The 18,853-nt window shown below is 42.1% G+C and overlaps 1 protein-coding gene across 1 annotated transcript in view; it reads left to right on the plus strand.

Moving 5' to 3' along the window:
- LOC311046749 (unconventional myosin-Va-like) overlaps window positions 1-18,853 on the plus strand; it is a 57,509-nt gene that overhangs the window by 30,630 nt on the left and 8,026 nt on the right. The window contains exons 19-32 of the mRNA XM_084059275.1: window positions 1-38; window positions 1,432-1,588; window positions 2,196-2,435; window positions 4,732-4,983; window positions 5,438-5,531; window positions 6,046-6,167; window positions 10,652-10,744; window positions 12,242-12,358; window positions 13,202-13,258; window positions 15,038-15,259; window positions 15,712-15,779; window positions 16,383-16,457; window positions 17,500-17,698; window positions 18,196-18,289. The exon at window positions 1-38 is cut by the window's left edge and continues 174 nt beyond it. Of these exons, the coding sequence (XP_083915401.1) occupies window positions 1-38; window positions 1,432-1,588; window positions 2,196-2,435; window positions 4,732-4,983; window positions 5,438-5,531; window positions 6,046-6,167; window positions 10,652-10,744; window positions 12,242-12,358; window positions 13,202-13,258; window positions 15,038-15,259; window positions 15,712-15,779; window positions 16,383-16,457; window positions 17,500-17,698; window positions 18,196-18,289 (1,828 nt within the window). The remainder of the gene's footprint in view (window positions 39-1,431; window positions 1,589-2,195; window positions 2,436-4,731; window positions 4,984-5,437; window positions 5,532-6,045; window positions 6,168-10,651; window positions 10,745-12,241; window positions 12,359-13,201; window positions 13,259-15,037; window positions 15,260-15,711; window positions 15,780-16,382; window positions 16,458-17,499; window positions 17,699-18,195; window positions 18,290-18,853) is intronic.

Here is an 18,853-nt window from a genome sequence, read left to right on the forward strand (position 1 = left end):
ACCGTCCAGAGATATGTGAGAGGTCACCAGGCCAGATGGTAAGGTCATAGAAAAAAAGATACAGCTGGCCCGATTCCCACCGTGATCTCCTGGATCTGTGTGACTTGAGGATGAAAATGGTCAGAAGCATCTGTGTCATGTTTAGATTTGAGCTAAAAAAGCATTATTTTACACTTTGGCTATTCAAAAATGGTAGATCTACAAGCTCATAGTGCGGCAGCTTGTAGATCTGTTATTTTTGAGAAATTGTGAAGATTTGTGAAAATCTTTGAATTAGGGCTGGGACTCGATTAAAAAAAATAATCTAATTAATTAGAGGCTTTGTAATTAATTAATCGAAATTAATCGCATGTTTAATCGCATATCAATATTTGACCTGAGAAGCAATTTCTTTTCAGTTAAAACAGATTTTGGTATATGAGTGAATCAATGAGTGAATACATACGTTTAAGCAACAAAATATAGTTCTGCACACAACCGTGTTTTTATCCACGCTTCCATCAGAGAGTTTTTTAAATCTAAATTTCCCATCCACTGGGCCAAGCAAAGCAGTCTGATCGGCTTCTTGTCCCATTGCGTGCACTGGGGTGTGTTGGTTGGTGCACTGGTATGATCGGTACGCCTGAAACTCGTCCAGTGAGGTTCTGTGGTGCATAAACTAAGCGCGATTAAAATGCGATTAATGTTTTTAATCGCGTTCATTTTCTGTAATTAATTCATCTAAATGAATCAGTTAAAGTCCCAGCCCTACTTTGAATGTATATTCAAACATTTGTAACTCAAATCTTTGCTTCTGGGGGTCCCTGCAACAACATATTTTGAGATGGGGTCCTTGGCCAAATACATATACATTTTGGGGTCCTTGACATGAAAAAGTTTGAGAACCAATGACATAGCAACATAAGTTTAAAAAAAAGAACAGTTAGGATTTAGAAGACATTAATGGGTTAGTTAGAGAACAACGCCATCTGTTGGAAAACCACTGAAAAATACAATTTGTAGAATTCGTCTTTGGCAGTGAAAAAGTTAATAAGAGAGCTTATGTTTTCCCTTACTCATTCTACACTATAATGACATTAATAAGGAAGCATGTTTTCCGTTACTCATTCTACACTAGAAAGACATGAATAAGGAAGCATGTTTTCCGTTACTCATTCTACACTATAATGACATTAATAAGGAAGCATGTTTTCCCTTACTCATTCTACACTATAATGACATTAATAAGGAAGCATGTTTTCCATTACTCATTCTACACTAGAATGACATGAATAAGGAAGCATGTTTCCCCTTACTCATTCTACACTATAATGACATTAATAAGAAGCATGTTTTCCCTTACTCATTCTACACTATAATGACATTAATAAGAAGCATGTTTTCCCTTACTCATTCAGCTCTAACAGTTAAGTGGTGTTGTTCTTTTTGCAGCTTGGCTCGGTTCATGCGGCGTACCAACGCCGCTGTACTCATCCAGCAGATGGTTCGTATGTGGTTGGCACGGAAACGCTATCGCAGACAGCGCTCAGCTGCCATTAGCATCCAGTGCTGCTTCCGCACCTACAGAGCTAAACAGCACTACTATAAGGTCATTATTAGTATTATTACTATTATTATTATTATTATTATTATTATTATTATTATTATTATTATTATTACCCTTATTAATAGAGTCAGACAACACTACTATAATGTTGTTGTTATTATTATTATTATTGTTATTAATAGAGTCAGACAACACTACTATAAGGTTATTGTTATTATTATTACCCTTATTACAAATAATTGCGATTAACTATAGTATCACGATAATCAAAATATGCTTAAAACTTGAAATGGCTAAATGTTATGCCTTTATACCCCCAGCATCCCTATTCTGGGGACAATCTATCCGCCAAAAATAGCGGCTCTACAATATCACAGAGTTTGTAGAGCCGCTATTTTTGGCAAATAGATTTGTTTAGAGTGAAATAAGAGCGTACCAAACGTGCTCTTGAGTCTTTACAGTTCCGTTTTTATCAAGTATAGAGGGTTTAAGTTATACTGAATTTGCAGCACAACAAAAGATAATTCATCCTACTGTATGACGGAGGACAATTTCACCATAAATTAAAATCTCAACGATACGATTATTGTGAGCGTTTTTTTAAACGATAATAACGATTATCGTCCCGTCCCTAATACGTTGTGTCCAGCTGGTGTACGAGAACAAGGCGGTGGTCATCCAGAGGTACGTCAGAGGCTGGCTGGCCCGGCGGCGTTGCGGCCGCTACGTGGGGTCCGTGGTTCTGCTGCAGTCCTGCGTGAGGCGCTGGAGAGCCCTACGGGAGCTGAAGAGGCTCAAGGTGGAGGCTCGCTCCGTGGAACACTTCAAGACGCTCAACGTGGGAATGGAGAACAAGATCATGCAGCTGCAGCGCAAGATAGACAAGCAGGTACGAACGACCTTTACTTCTATAGCTGTTGTATTTACATTTTTTATTGTCTACTCAAACTTTTGTGAGCCTCCCAGACAATTTTTATGTTGCTTGATTCAGTATTTAGATATTTGATATTCATTTTATCAGTCGGTTTTGTCAACGGGGGGGGGGGGTTTTAACCCAGCAACCCTATGTAAATTACGCCACTGCTGGAAAACGTCCCAGCCCAAACAGTAACGTAACTAATAATTGGGCTGTGCGACCCGGAAATGACCGTAATAATCCTAAAGCGGGAGCAAAAAAAAAATGCAATACATTTTTGTTTTCTTTGGTTGGCCCACCGGCCGTTTGGCGGCCGGTAAATGGCGCGGCCGTTTTTCCCGAATTTCCCAGTGGCCAGCACGTCCCTGCCCATACTCTAGGTGGGGTTGGCGAAAGGGCCTACTCTGTGTGGAGTTTGCATGTTCTCCCTGTGTCTCCTAGGGTAGTTAATACCCTCGCAAAAACATGTAGTAATCATGGTCACTATACTGCCTCCCCCTGGTCAGCCGGGGCGGCTGATGGAGGGGAAAGGAACTGGTTAGAATAACGTGTTCCTTCCACGCGCTACGTCCTACCGGGGAAACTCTCCCCTGTCAGGTGACGAGAAGGTCAGTTGGCTCTCATGCATTGCAGGAGGCATGAGCCTCCCTAGGTTGGCAGAGGGAAGGCAGTGCCCAGGATTACATAGACAATTGGCACTGGGTGTAAAAAATGGGGTTACAAAATCGTGCGATAAAAATGTATAAGAAAAAAAACAAAAATGAAAAAAGTAAATTGAAAAAACACGTAATCGAAACCCACTCACGTATTAGGAGGGCAGGATGAGTCACCAGAACCAAGGACGGGTGTTTTTGACGAATCTATCATGTTAAAAATGGAATTTGAAGTTATAATAGATTTGTATAGGAAGGGGGCGTGTCTGATAAAATGAATATCAAATATCTAAATACTGAATGAAGCAACTTAAAACTGTCTGGAGGTGAAACACCAAAGCCTGAGTAGACGTTAAAATGATCCCAAACATGTTGGAAAGTGAAATATCCCTTTAACCCATTTAGACCGGGTCTAAACGCATCTGTGTAATTTTTTGGGTGAGAGAGAGAGAGAGAGAGAGAGAGACTCCTTCAACTCTACTTTCTTCCAGGAAGAGGTGCGATCGGTGTTGACCTCTCTGTGTGTGTTATGAATGGTGTCTATAGCTGTAATAAACGGCCATTGTTTTCACATTATGTCATTGTCTGGTCCCTGGGGAGTTGCCTCAGTGTCACATGATAGAGTCTCGTTCCTTCTGCAGCATACAGACTAAAGCTTGTTCCACATTAACTGGAACACAAACTACAGGTCTGCAACAACTCTGCTCTTTTTAAATAACAGCTTAAAGAAAAACGTTGTACTAGCTACCAGTGTTTTGACTTCATGTGGATTACTTTCTGGTGCTCTGTGCTGATACTTTCTACACCTGAGCTGCCTCCTGACCTTGGCTCCTGTCGGAGAGGCTTGTCGTCAGTATTATCAGCCCAGAACAAAGCGCTAGACCCCTGGGAGGTCACACCTACCATCACCCTAATCTTCAGACCTACTCTTCTGCACCTCATATACATTCCTACTACTTTTTATGCTATGTTTATACTGTATATGTAGCCTAAATATCTTAGATATCTTTCTTCTTACATTTTCTCACCCTCTGCTTTAGCCCTGTAAACCTGTGATGTAAATGTGATGTAGGACTTGATGTTGGACTTTCTATAAGCTACATGATACTGACTGGCACTACAGTGAATGCACCACTTGTATTTTAGGACCTCCTTTAATTCACATGATACAGATTTTAACCCGCTTTAATTACTTCTATATTAGTAGCTTAATGACTACTATTAACATTCTATCTTTTTTATGTCCATTGTATTTGTATTTAAGTTAATTAAATTAACATAAGTACAACTAAATGTATTCAAAATTAAACAAAAATGTTACTTTTCAGGATTCCAATTCAAAAATAGCAAAAATAGCAGATCTACAAGCTCAAAACGCGTCGCTCTTCGATGCGTTTTGAGCTTGTAGATCTGCTATTTTTGCTACTTTTATGACATTTTATGAATGGCGAAGTACGGCATTGACTTACGGGGGAAAAAAGCGCAATATGTCCCTCTGGAGTGAGTGTGGAAATATAGTGGCCCTCTGCATCATCAAAGTGGCATCACCCCTGCTTTTACCTGTAACTGTGTTGTGACAATAAAACATGATTCTTGTCTCCTCTTTCTCTCGGCAGCATAAGGAGAACGTCCATCTGGGCGAGAGGCTGGTGGTGGCCGAGAGGCACCAGGGTGTCCAGAAAGACGCTCTGCTCCGCGAGATGGAGCGGCTCCGCACGGCGGAGCAGGAGGCCCGGGCCACGCTGGAGGAAAGGCTGCCCTCGCTGCTCAACGAGGTCACCTTCCTCCGTCACGAGGCGGAGGAGGCCAAGAGGGAGAAGCAGGACGTGGAGCAGGTGGCCGTCGCTTACTCTGAGCACGCTCAGCAGGTACACCGTTGGTTCTCAAAGTAGGGGGTCCTTGGCGGAGGGGGGGGGGGGGGGGTTCCAGGGGGTCCCCATGCTAAATGAGTCAATACAGCATCACAGTCATTTGAACCACTTTATATGTTGGCTATTAAAAAAATAGCAGATATACAAACTTGCAGTGCGTCACTACGCTGCGAGCTTGTACATCTGCTATTTTTCAAAAAAACTTGAAAGTATTTGGGGGAAAAAGGGCGTGGTCACATTAGCTTCGTATGGGTGTATGTTTGACCTTCAGGGTGTATTTCTGACCTTGCAGGTTGTAGTTATGGGTGTAAATTTGACCTTTTTGACCTCGCAGGTTGTAGTTATGGGTGTAAATTTGACCTTTTTGACCTCGCAGGTTGTAGTTATGGGTGTAAATTTGACCTTTTTGACCTCGCAGGTTGTAGTTATGGGTGTGAATTTGACCTTGCAGGTTGTAGACCAGCTGAATGAGGAGATTGTGGTGCTGAAAGGTCAGAAGGCTGATCTGGACAAGCTGGTCCAGGAGCAGAAACAGAAGATAACAGGTAACATTGTGGGGCGGCAGTGGCTCAGGGGTAGAGTGGCCGGGTAGAGTGAACTGGAAACCGCGTGGCTCCCAGTTCGATCCCGGGCTGGGGCGCTCCCCCAGAGTTGGTGTGATGTCTGGAGGAAAAGACGAGGGTCTCTTCATTCATCAGAGAAAAAAAACTATTGTAACCGCGATCTTCCGTTCTTTAGTTATCGGCAGTTGAATATAGCTTGTTTTCACCAAAAACGCAATTTGGGAAAAGAAGTCTGAGATAAATGTAAATGGTGCATTTATATAGTGATTTTATCCAAAGCACTTTACATAGATTTTGCATTACATTCACCCATTCACACACACACATTCATACACCGATGGCAGAGGAAACCATGCAAGGCACCAACCTGCTCATCAGGACCAATTAGGGGTTCAGTGTCTTGCTCAAGGCTCACTAACCACTCGGCTAATGGCCGTCCCTATATAAATAAATGTCACTTAGTGTTCATGTGAATGATGGACGTTGTTGTTTTCAGACATGGAGGCCAGCGTGGAACACAGCAAACACGTAGAGAAGGATCTAACAGAGACTCACAGCCGCTACCAGAGTCTGATGAGAGAACATCTGGAGCTGCAGGAGGAGATGAACCTCAGCAAGGTGAGACGCCTTGAGCCCAAGGACACATGGGGGGGGGGGGGGTGTGGCCATCACTGGAATGAGGAGGCCAAACCTAACAGCCACGTCGGTCATATTTCTTCTGGGTTCTCAGATACAGTACATTAGTCCTTGGGCCAGACGAGATATCGCTACCACTAAGTTGGCAAAACCTTACCTATACTAAATTGTTTTTTGGGCCAATATAAGTAAATAAAAATATGATAGACTTTCCATAGGAGCAGCTTTTTATATTTTTTGACATGATGTTATTTTTCTCTATAGGCGGATTTTCATTCATAGCCAACAACATATTAAAAGTTATATAACACACTTTTTGGACATCACACTGCTCCTTTTTTTTATAAATTAAACAAACCTGTGTACAATTAAAGTAGTTGATGAAGTGGGTGTGGCCTATTTGGTGGTGGAGCAGTTTTTTCAGGAATCAAAGCTGAAGTAGTAGAGGCCCTAGGAGGGGTCCACGCGCGACTGCTTATTTTTTTTTCTAGTTTTGATTTTTGGCATCCATAGGACCTCTAATATTGGGATTTTGATGATCCCAAGAAAAAAAGTGGTCCCAAGTGTGTTTTTTTCAATGTTTTATTAACCCTATGAGACCTGCGGGATGGCTGGCTGGAACGCCGGCGAGACTGTCTTTCGGAGACTGTGGAACACTCAAATTTAGACGTAGCCCAAAGATAGAGATACCATTTGATTCCAGACAACCTCAGGTTTCCAATGGGACCAACCTTGTCATGCTACCTTGTCGGGAAGGGGGCTAAATACCTAATGATTCAAAGTTAAGACAACATTTTGGCGAGGGAAAAACGACCATCACCATTTTCCAAATGGTCCCTTGAGCTGTCACCTCAATATATGTGAATGAAAATGGGTTACATGGACACCTACAAGCCTCTCCTGTACAGACATGCCAAATGTATGCCTATCTCATGCAGTTCTGGGCAAGAACCATGCAGTGTTTTGCATGCAGTACAAATATGTAATTTCTGCCTATTGTAAAAAGGAGACCACTTCTAGGAGAGAAGACTGCATCTATAGCTGTATGAGACCACTGTACTGTATCTAGAAACCACTGTACTGTATCTAGACCACCACACTGTATCTATTGCTATATGAGACCACTTTAATGTATCTAGAGACCACTGTATTGTATATATACCACCGCACTGTATCTATTGCTATATGAGACCACTTTACTGTATCTAGAGACCACTGTATTGTGTATATATACCACTGTACTGCATATATGAGACCACTGTATTGCATCTAGACCACTGTGCTGCATCTATATCCCACTGTACTGAATCTATAAACCACTGTGCTGCATCCAATCCCACTGTACTGAATCTGTAAACTACTGTATTGCATGTATAGACCATTGTACTGCATTTATAGACCACATACATTGACCACTGTACTGTATCTATAGACCACTATACTGCATCTCAACTCAACACAGCTTTAAACATGTATATATATAAAGCACATTTAACATGACTATGTCGCCACAAGGGCTCGGTAGATGCAGTACAGTGATCTACAGATGCACTAGAGTGATCTACAGATGCAGTAGAGTGATCTACAGATGCAGTAGAGTGGTCTACAGATGCACTACAGTGGTCTACAGATGCAGTAGAGTGGTCTACAGATGCAGTAGAGGGGTCTACAGATGCACTAGAGTGGTCTACAGATGCAGTAGAGGGGTCTACAGATGCACTACAGTGGTCTACAGATGCAGTAGAGTGGTCTACAGATGCAGTAGAGGGGTCTACAGATGCAGTAGAGTGGTCTACATATGCACTACAGTGGTCTACAGATGCTGTAGAGTGGTCTACAGATGCAGTAGAGGGGTCTACAGATGCACTACAGTGGTCTACAGATGCAGCATAGGGGTCTACAGATGCAGTATAGGGGTCTACAGATGCAGTAGAGGGGTCTACAGATGCAGTATAGGGGTCTACAGATGCAGTAGAGGGGTCTACAGATGCAGTATAGTGGTCTACAGATGCAGTAGAGTGGTCTACAGATGCAGTAGAGTGGTCTACAGATGCACCAGAGTGGTCTACAGATGCAGTAGAGGGGTCTACAGATGCAGTATCAGTGTCCAGAGATGTCTACAGATCAAGACAGTAGTCTACAGACATACTAGAGGGGTCTACAGACACACTAGAGGGGTCTACAGATCACGACAGGGGTCTACAGATGCACTACATGGTCTACACAGATGCACTACAGTGGTCTATCGATACAGTACAGCAGTCTATAGATACAGTAGCTAGTCTATAGATGCTGTACAGTGGTCTTTAGATGCAGTACAATGGTCTATATATACATTACAGTGGTTTATAGATTCAGTACAGTGGGATATAGATGCAGCACAGTGGTCTAGATGCAATACAGTGGTCTCATATAGCTATAGATGCAGTACAGTGGTATATATACACAATACAGTGGTCTCTAGATACAGTAAAGTGGTCTCAGATAGCAATAGATACAGTGTGGTGGTCTGCACTAGAGTGGTCTACAGATGCACTACAGTGGTCTACAGATGCAGTAGAGTGGTCTACAGATGCAGTAGAGGGGTCTACAGATGCAGTAGAGTGGTCTACAGATGCACTACAGTGGTCTACAGATGCAGCATAGGGGTCTACAGATGCAGTAGAGGGGTCTACAGATGCGGTATAGGGGTCTACAGATGCAGTAGAGGGGTCTACAGATGCAGTATAGTGGTCTACAGATGCAGTAGAGTGGTCTACAGATGCACTAGAGTGGTCTACAGATGCACCAGAGTGGTCTACAGATGCAGTAGAGGGCTCTACAGATGCAGTATCAGTGTCCAGAGATGTCTACAGATCAAGACAGTAGTCTATAGATACAGTAGCTAGTCTATAGATGCTGTACAGTGGTCTTTAGATGCAGTACAATGGTCTATATATGCAGTACAGTGGTTTATAGATTCAGTACAGTGGGATATAGATGCAGCACAGTGGTCTAGATGCAATACAGTGGTCTCATATAGCTATAGATGCAGTACAGTGGTATATATACACAATACAGTGGTCTCTAGATACAGTAAAGTGGTCTCAGATAGCAATAGATACAGTGTGGTGGTCTGCACTAGAGTGGTCTACAGATGCAGTAGAGGGGTCTACAGATGCACTACAGTGGTCTACAGATGCAGTAGAGTGGTCTACAGATGCAGTAGAGGGGTCTACAGATGCACTACAGTGGTCTACAGATGCAGTAGAGTGGTCTACAAATGCAGTAGAGGGGTCTACAGATGCAATAGAGTGGTCTACAGATGCACTAGAGTGGTCTACAGATGCAGTAGAGTGGTCTACAGATGCACTAGAGTGGTCTACAGATGCACTAGAGTGGTCTACAGATGCAGTAGAGTGGTCTACAGATGCACTACAGTGGTCTACAGATGCAGTAGAGTGGTCTACAGACCACTTCCAATATATTCAGTACAGTACAGTGGTTTCTAGATACAGTACAGTGGTCTCATACAGCTATAGATGCAGTCTCCTCTCCTAGAAGTGGTCTCCTTTTTACAATAGGCAGAAATTACATATTTGTACTGAATGCAAAACACTGCATGGTTCTTGCCCAGAACTGCATGACCATCTTGGATGGCATCTTGAAAATTATGCCTTTCTGCTAAGTATATTTTCCTGGATATTTGGGATGTTCTCAAGCATGCCTAAAGGTACCAGAATCAATTGAAAACCCTTTTGTATCAATGTTTAGGGAGGTTTAGTGGTACTCTTTCTTATATGCCTATTGACCGGTCTATTTCTCATAAAAAGTGCTTGTTTAAGATAAGGCTGAAAATTACCACCCCAGAATGAAATACTATGGGTAAATTATACATTTCCTGAATCCTTAGGGTCATGTCAGTATTCCAGTTGTTGTGTTTTGTGTCTCTGATGTTTCTTGATGCCACAGAACTAAAAGAAAATATATGGTTTAGGCGGAAATTGTGAGAAAAAAAAGGTTATTAAAGGTTTGAAGAGCTCCAGTGACCACTGTACTTATCATACATAGTCACCAAAGGGCTCGAATGAAAGCTCAAAGTGTCCCCTTAAAAATTATACCAAACATAAAATATAAAACATTGTAATATGCCCTGAACGTGAGCCAATACCAAGATATGCACATGTGTCTAAAATGCCATTTTTCAATGGGGGGTGGTAACTTTAGCAGCTGATAACCCCAATTTAGCTGGGCCTCAGGAAGGTCTATCATACAAAAATAATATCTAGGGATGTATAGGAATAAAAAAATCCCAACTAGAATTTGCCATCCCAGGTGGTAGCGATATGTGAGATTTTGGGGTTTGGCCCAAGGACCACATTTGAACAGACACACACAGGCAAACGCATGCATTTGTGGGATTCAGTGCCTCACCCTGCTAATCCAGTGTCTGATACTGTATGTGTTAATGGTATGTTAATGAGCAGAATACAGGGAGGAGCGACTCGTTCTCCAGTGACATCACTCACAGCTCCCGCTACGCTGAAGGAGAAGACTCCTCCTCTTTCATAAACAAACAGGTAAACAACTCCACCCCCTTTGTTAAAGAGCAACTTCACTGGTTTCTATGTTTCCTCTGCTTCTACTGTGACCATAGACTGTTTCTATGTTTCCTCTGCTTCTACTGTGACCATAGGCTGTTTCTATGTTTCCTCTGCTTCTACTGTGACCATAGACTGTTTCTATGTTTCCTCTGCTTCTACTGCGACCATAGACTTGTCACAGTCGAGTGTGACAAGGACATTTATTATGTAATTATTAGGGCTAGGACTTGATTAAAAAAATTAATCTAATTCATTACAGGCTTTGTAATTAATTAATTGCAATTAATCGCATTTTAATCGCATATCAATATTTGACCTGAGAACAGTGAAAAGCAATTTTTTCAAATGGATTTTGGCATATGTCTTTAAGTACATGTACTCAAGAACTGTACTTAAGTACAATTTCGAGGTATTTGCACTTGACTCGAGTATTTCCAATTTCTAATACTTTTACTTCTACTCCACTATATCTCAGAGGCAAATATTGTACTTTTACTCCACTACAATTATTTGAAAACTTTAGTTACTAGTTACTTTGTAGATTTCGATTATTATTACAAAACATACAGTAACCACTTAAGCCCTATATCTGCCATTTGAAAATAGCAGATCTACAAGCGCAATGCATTGTTAGCTTGTAGATCTGCTATTTTCCACCACTGGAGGCTGGTAGAGTGTGTTGTTGTTACTGTTGTTTTATAGTAGTTTAATTCATTATTAATAAAAATCGCGCGCATGTGACCCACACCGAATGCGCTGTTGTAATCGGTCCGTCTGAAACTCGTCCAGCGAGAAACGTTCCGCAGTGCAAAAATAGGTGCGATTTAAAATGCATTCATTTTTTTAACGCAATATTTTTTCTGTAATTAATTGATTGAAATTAACGTGATAAAGTCCCGGCCCTAGTAATTATTATGTAATTTATGTAATCTTCCCCCCGGTCTCTGTTTAGAGCCTGGAAATGAAGGCCCGACCCGAGTGTAGCCTAAATCAGGCCATATTACCATAATTGGCCGGGTGACCGGGTTGGGTCCAGGCTGAAATCTCTCTCTGTCTCTGTCTCTGTCTCTCTCTCTCTGTCTCTGTCTCTGTCTCTGTCTCTGTCTCTGTCTCTATCTCTCTCTATCTCTCTCTCTGTCTCTGTCTCTGTCTCTGTCTCTCTCTATCTCTCTCTCTTTATCTCTCTCTCTCTGTACTTGAGCCCTTGGGCAAAATATGGTCTCACGTTGTTATCATGTGGTCCGTTTTGCTGTTAGGAAGTATTGTATCTGTCTGGTGGTTGTTGTTAGGACGGGGACGTGTGAGTTATGTTGTGTTGTCAATGTTGTGGTGTTGCGTATTGTGTTGTTAATGTTGTTTGTTGTTAGGATGGAGACGTGTCAGTTATGTTGTGTTAATGTTGTGTGTTGTGTGTTGTTAGGATGGAGACGTGTCAGTTATGTTGTGTTAATGTTGTGTGTTGTGTGTTGTTAGGACGGAGACGTGTCGGTTCTGTTGAAGTTCCAGAAGAGAGTGAAAGAAGTGGAACAGGAGAAACAGTCTCTACAGCGTCAACTGGACCGAAGAGGATCCGAAGGATTGATCTTAAAAGTAGGCATTTTATGATTTATTTTGCATAGAAAATGATGCACATAATGTATGTAATGGTTGAACTAGTCCCAATGTAGTCATTTATCAGACACTCTTTATCCAGAGTGACTTACAATAAACAAGGTAAACACATACATAGAATGCAGAGAGGCATGGTGGTGCAGTCGGTAGCGCTCACAGCTAGAAGGTCCTGGGTTCAATTCCCGCCAGGGATGCTGTCGGCACTGGGGGCATGTCGTCTCCTCCGTGTCATCAGTGCCCGTACCCTAGGTGGGGTCAAGTATGGGTAACCAACGCGCCCATTGGTGTGAACACGCCCCTGTACTAGCGCCATCTTGCCTGCAGTTACCCATGTCTCGGGAAACTCCCCCCTGTCAGGTGATAAGAAGCTACGTCCTACCGGGGAAACCCCCCCCCTGTCAGGTGATAAGAAGGCTTGTTAGCTCTCATGCATTGAAGGAGACATGAGCTCGGCTCAGGGCTCTCCCTAGGCTGGCAGAGGGAGTGTAGCGCCCAGGATTACTTAAACAATTGGCACTGGGTAAAAAACAATGGGGTTGTAAAAATCGTGGGATAAAAAATGTAGTTAGAAAAAAAAGAATGCTTTCCCGCACTTAATGTGTTAAAATGTATTAATTTGTATGTATTATGAATGTTTTTATTTGACCACAGACTATGATCACTTGACTTAACCTGACAGTTTATGGCATAATGTATCTGTATTTCTATGTTGATGCTGCTAATGATTTGAAGTGGATGCTCTAAACAGAATGTTATGTTGAATACAGTGACCATAAACATCTTATCTTTTAAGACATGATGTGTTTTTTTTTTTTTAAACAGGAGGCGGAGGATCAGACGTCATCTATCAGAGCAGAACTGGACCTGGAGGTTCTGAAGGTATTTTATGTCCATTACATTATGTATAAAGGTATTCTATTGTCTCATGTAGTGAGTACAGTGGTGGAAAAAATACTCAAATGTTTTACTTAAGTAAAAGTATCAATACTGCAATGTAGAAATGCTCTTTTGAAAATAGCAGATCTACAAGCATTTAGATCGGCTATTATCAAATGGTCGAAATGTATATAGGCTTGAAGTGGTTTTGTTATAATAATCAAAATCTACAAAGTAACTAAAGTTTTCAAATAATTGTAGTGGAGTAAAAGTAAATATTTGCCTCTGGGATGTTACAAGCTGCCCAGCTGTGTCAGAGCACAGATCTCTTTCAGAGAGAGAAAGAGATCTGTGGTGCTGAAATATGCATGCAGCGTATTTCAAATCCTATTGAATAGGATTTATAGATAATCAGTCAGATTATTTAAGGCGAGATGGTTGTAACCTACCTGAGGTAATACCAGCTAACCTACCAGCTAGCCTACCAGTCAGCCCTAGCTATTCATAATTGTCTCCTTATAATTACAACATTTTCCGAGGATGAGACAAATTGCGTGCCAGATGTCCCTCTGATGGATTTTGATTGGCTGTCAGTGTTTCGTTCATATAATGGCTCTGAAAGTGGTTATAGTTGTGGTGTGCGCGCTGCCGTCCACTTGATTTAAAACAGTTTTTTTTTACAACAACATATTGACATTTGTTGATTTTGTCAGCTTGATTTAGTTTTAGTCATAGCCTTTTGAATACAATTTAGTTTAAGTCAGATTTGAATGTTTTACTTTTACTTTTAGTTGACTAAATATCATCAGATTTTTGTCGACTAAGATGTATTTTTGGCGGGTCATGATGGCATTGAAATGGCAGATTTTCAGATTTTTCACTTAGCTGCATGCTGAAAATAGCCAATCTACAAGCTCACAAGTGAGCTTGTAGATCTGCTATTTTCGGTCTGTGACACCTGCGCGCACCCATGATGACTTGTCTTAGTTCTACTGGATCTCTTCTCCACTAGTCCCTCCCAAACATTTCAGTCTAGTTTTTATTTGCTGATGAAATTGTCAGTTTATTTAGTCATAGTTTTAGTAATCGTAGCCTAGTTATTATTTCGTTTTTATTTCATTTTCGTTAGTGGAAAAAAGGAGTCGACCAACATTTTTTGGCATAGTTTTAGCCGACAAAATCAACACTGGTTGAGAGTAGACCTTGATTACAGATGATGCAGAGATGAATGTGTTGAGACTAAAACCTTCCTAACATCTAATAATATTAAAGACGGGATGCCGTGATTTTCAGTGACCCCCCCCCCCTAAAACATAATCATCAGGTATTATGGTTATACTAGGAGGAAGATTGTGTACAGAAAAAAAGTGTACAGAAATTGTTAAAATTATGTTTTTATATGGACACGCCTCCAGCTCATTAAGTAGGCTATACCTGGTTCTCACCTTAGCACCTCCTCCACTACCTTAGCACCACCCACCTGTCCTAGTCCCTCCTCCTCCTCATGCCCACACCTGTTGTGTTATGATAATGAGGGGGAGGGTATATTTTTACTATGTCACTAAAGGGCTGTTTTTCTATTGGCACGTTTGACCCTCAAGGTTTCAGCCTCCAGGTAGAAACTCAAAATAGTCAGAGAAGACATAAAACACCATAAAAGCACCACCAGGGGGCTTAATGAAGTTCTATCAACCTCATAGACACATGAAAAACAGAAAAAGTGCAAAACCATGGCACCACCTCTTTAATATTAATATTATTTCTAACATCTGGTCTCTTCAGAGTCAGGATCTGGACTCAGACAACAGGCGTCTGAAACGAGACCTGAAGGAGCTTAGAGAGTCTCTGTCCTCCTCCGCCGCTACGCCCCCCAGCCCGGGCTCCCTGCCCTACAGCGTGCTCCTGGAGCAGCTCAACTCCTCCAGCGAGGAGCTGGAGATGAGGAAAGAGGAGGTGCTGCTCCTACGATCCCACATGGTCCACCAGGAGGCGCTCAAACACAAGGTGAGTTCAGAGCCGTTCACAGCAAAGCCCCACAGAGCGTAGCAGTTGCGGCCATGTTGTGGTTCCTCAGATAGAAAGCCCATTCATTTCCCCCATAGATCCGAGACTTCTGAAAATATTTATATTAGTTATTTTAAGCCTGGAACCAAGTTATCCAGGATCCTGCTGAATCATTAACATTTGATTCTGTGTCAAAATAATATTTGAAAAGTGTAAAAAAGGGTATTTAGCCAAGTCATGTGCGTGAAACAAGCGTGGTTGCTCATATCCCTAAATATTCAACATTTTTTTGAGACACACATAATTATCATTATAGTTATGGTGCTTTTGGTGTGAATGTCCCTTTTATATAGGATAAATACAGTTTATGGTGTTCCGTGTGGAGCTGCTACACTGACTGTAATAATAATAATAATAATAATAATAATTTGTCACCATTTTAATGTTTTCAGGACCTGGTGTTGGGAGAAGGACTGAGGTTGGATCATCATGACATTACATCTTTACAAGACTTTGACAGGTCAGCCATCTTTATATCTATCTACGTTTACAAGACTTTGACAGGTCAGCCATCTTGGTATCTATCTACGTTTACAAGACTTTGACAGATCAGCCATCATGGTATCTATCTACGTGTATTATATCCACCAGATGGAAAGGCTGTGAGGCGGAGGTTATTATGTTTTCGCCCCGTCCATCCGTCCGTCCGTCTGTAAATGTCCATCTGTGGACTGTGGACAGCTAACACCACTGGACGGATGGGTGTGAAGTATGCACACTCCCAGTCGGCCAAACAACAGCCTTCACCTGGCCTCATGGGCCAAGTGGACCAGTTTAGACTCATCGGGCCCTATTTTGTGCGGCATCTTATGCCTTATGACTAATTTTATTATTATTTGTTTTTAAATGTTTTTATTATTTTTAAAACATTTAAAAATAGTGAAAATAGCCGACACATGTGAGCTTGTCGATTCGCTATTTTCAAAATAATAAGCAATGCCTTATAACATTAGTCATAAGGCATAAGACTCCACACAACATAACATAGGGCCCTGTGTCTCTTTATGTAATATAGCATGTTGTAATCTTGTGCATATGAAGTGATTATTGTTTCATTCCTCAGATCTACAGATCTACACACACTGAATGAAGATGGAGAGCTGTGGCTGGCTTATGAAGGCCTCAAGGAGACCAACAGGTTTGATGGATTGAATACTTTATTATTCATAAATGTAAACATCATGAGGTACAGTCAGACATTAAGGGTAAAAGGATAACACAAGAAAGTCCTGGGGACTTGTTTCCATTGTGGTCCTGTGTATTCAATTCATCAACATAGCATAATAAAATAACACAGTAATACAGGAACATCAACAAATACAAACACTATAAAGTACAAAGTATACAAAGTTTGGCAGTGAATGAACCTCCTTTCATTGACCTTCCCTTGTGGTCTCCGTTTTAAAGAAAGCAGTGATACACGTCCTTTAACCCATTAAATCTGTGTCATTTTAGATTTGAGATATAACCATTTTTTTATACTTTGGCTATTCAAAAATAGCAGATCTACAAATCGTTGCTTCTGGGGGTCCGTGGCACTAAACATTTGGAGATGGGTGTCCACGGCCAAATACATATAGTTTTGGGGGGTCCTTGACGCACTGATATAGCAACATACGTTGCAACAACACCTGCTCATCAACACCTGCTCTCAACCTGTCTAATCAAAGACTCAGAGCACCTCATCATATCAACCTGCACTGCTTGATTTTATGCTGTATCCAACATGACAGCCATGTAAACAAACACACCATGTCATTTACAACTAAACGTTGCTCTCAAGATTGTTTTTGAAAACATTTGAAGTGAGAAATAGACAATGCAGTAACCAAAAAGTGATTCTATTTGATCCACTACACTTCCTTGTTTATCATGGTGCACCAACGGCAAGCATACCAAAACGCTCTCTCCCCAAAACACAGTCGCCCCGGGTCAAATCCGGCGGTATTAGAGGCAAATCCGGCGGTAGAATGGGGGCGAGCGTGTTTTGGGGCGAGTCTTCCCGTTACCTTATGGAATACTTTCATTGCCGTAAGCAAGGAATTACTTCATTTTGTTGTTACGTTTGGGTCAATGTATTTATTTAGTAGCCGTGTAATAAGCGGGATAATGTACGGGTAGGTGGTCATTGGGTGATTAATCTTAAATGACAGTAATGAGTAACCCCCCCCCCCCCCCAGGGTCCTTGAGGAGCAGCTCCAGGAGCAGGGGGCGTCCCACAGGGAGGAGAGCGAGGACCTGCTGGAGGACATGAGGAGGATGAAGGAGGAAAACGAGCGGCAGCAGGAGCTATTGGCTCAGAGCCTGATGATGTCACAGGAGGCGCGCGTCGACGCCGGCCTGCGTCACGAGATCACCTGCCTGGCCAGTGACAACCTGGTGGGTGGAGCCTGTTTGTAACCCTTTATCTGCCTGGCCAATGACAACCTGGCGGGTGGAGCCTGTTTGTAACCCTTTATCTGCCTGGCCAATGATAACCTGGTGGGTGGAGCCTGTTTTTAACCCGTTATCTGCCTGGCCAATGATAACCTGGTGGGTGGAGCCTGTTTTAACCCTTTATCTCCCTGGCCAATGACAACCTGGTGGAAGGAGCCTGTTTTTAACCCTTGATATGCCTGGGCTATCTCTTCACCAAGCTCTCGCAATGTGACGTGTTTGTGAGCTTGTAGATCGGCTTAATTTTATTATTTTAGCGGGACAGTCTTGTATGGCATGACTTTAGGAAAAAAAACATTAAGTTGAGATATGGAGATGCAAGGTTTTAGCCTGACTGATAGTATGAACCTGATCTATTGTCTGCCTTGTTGTTGAATTGTGCTCTACAAATACAACTGCCTTGCCTAATAATAATGACCAATGATGGTTTTGTCTTCCAGGTTCTCATGGAGCAGAGGGAGAAGCAAGAGAAGAACTTACGCAAGCTGTACAAACAGCTGAAGATCTATCGCAAGAGAGTAGATGAGCTGGAAGGTAAACCTGCCGTCCACATGTTCTATAGATCAGTGTGACCTCGTGTCCTTGGTGGTCTCAGCTCATAGACCCTAGAGCAGTGGTTCTCAAACCTTTTCGTGTCAAGGACCCCCAAATTGACACTTATTAGCTCGCGGACCCCCATTTGAAAAGATATGCCAGGGACCCCCATAAGAGAAGATTTTTTACGGCTCTAGCAGTGATTCTCAACCATTTTAATTTCAAGGACCCCCGTTTGACATGCATTAGAGCTACGGACCCCCATTTAATGGCATTTCTATCACTTGGACCGCAATTTATATTGTAAAATCGATGTCAATTTAACTCAGAGTGTACAAATACACACAAATTTGTACACTCTCAGAGTTACAGACCCATAAGGGTCCATTTGGTGCCTAATCTATCATTTAGCTGGGGACCCCCTGGAACTCCCTCAAGGACCCCTGGGGGTCCCCGGACCCCACTTTGAGAACCAATGCCCTAGAGGTCAGAGGTCAACTTGGTTGGTCTCAGCTCGTAGACCCTAGAGGTCAGAGGTCAACTTGGTTGGTCTCAGCTCATAGA

The sequence above is a fragment of the Gymnoscopelus microlampas genome (assembly GCF_963454915.1).
Source record: "Gymnoscopelus microlampas genome assembly, chromosome: 6".
NCBI lineage: Eukaryota > Metazoa > Chordata > Actinopteri > Myctophiformes > Myctophidae > Gymnoscopelus > Gymnoscopelus microlampas.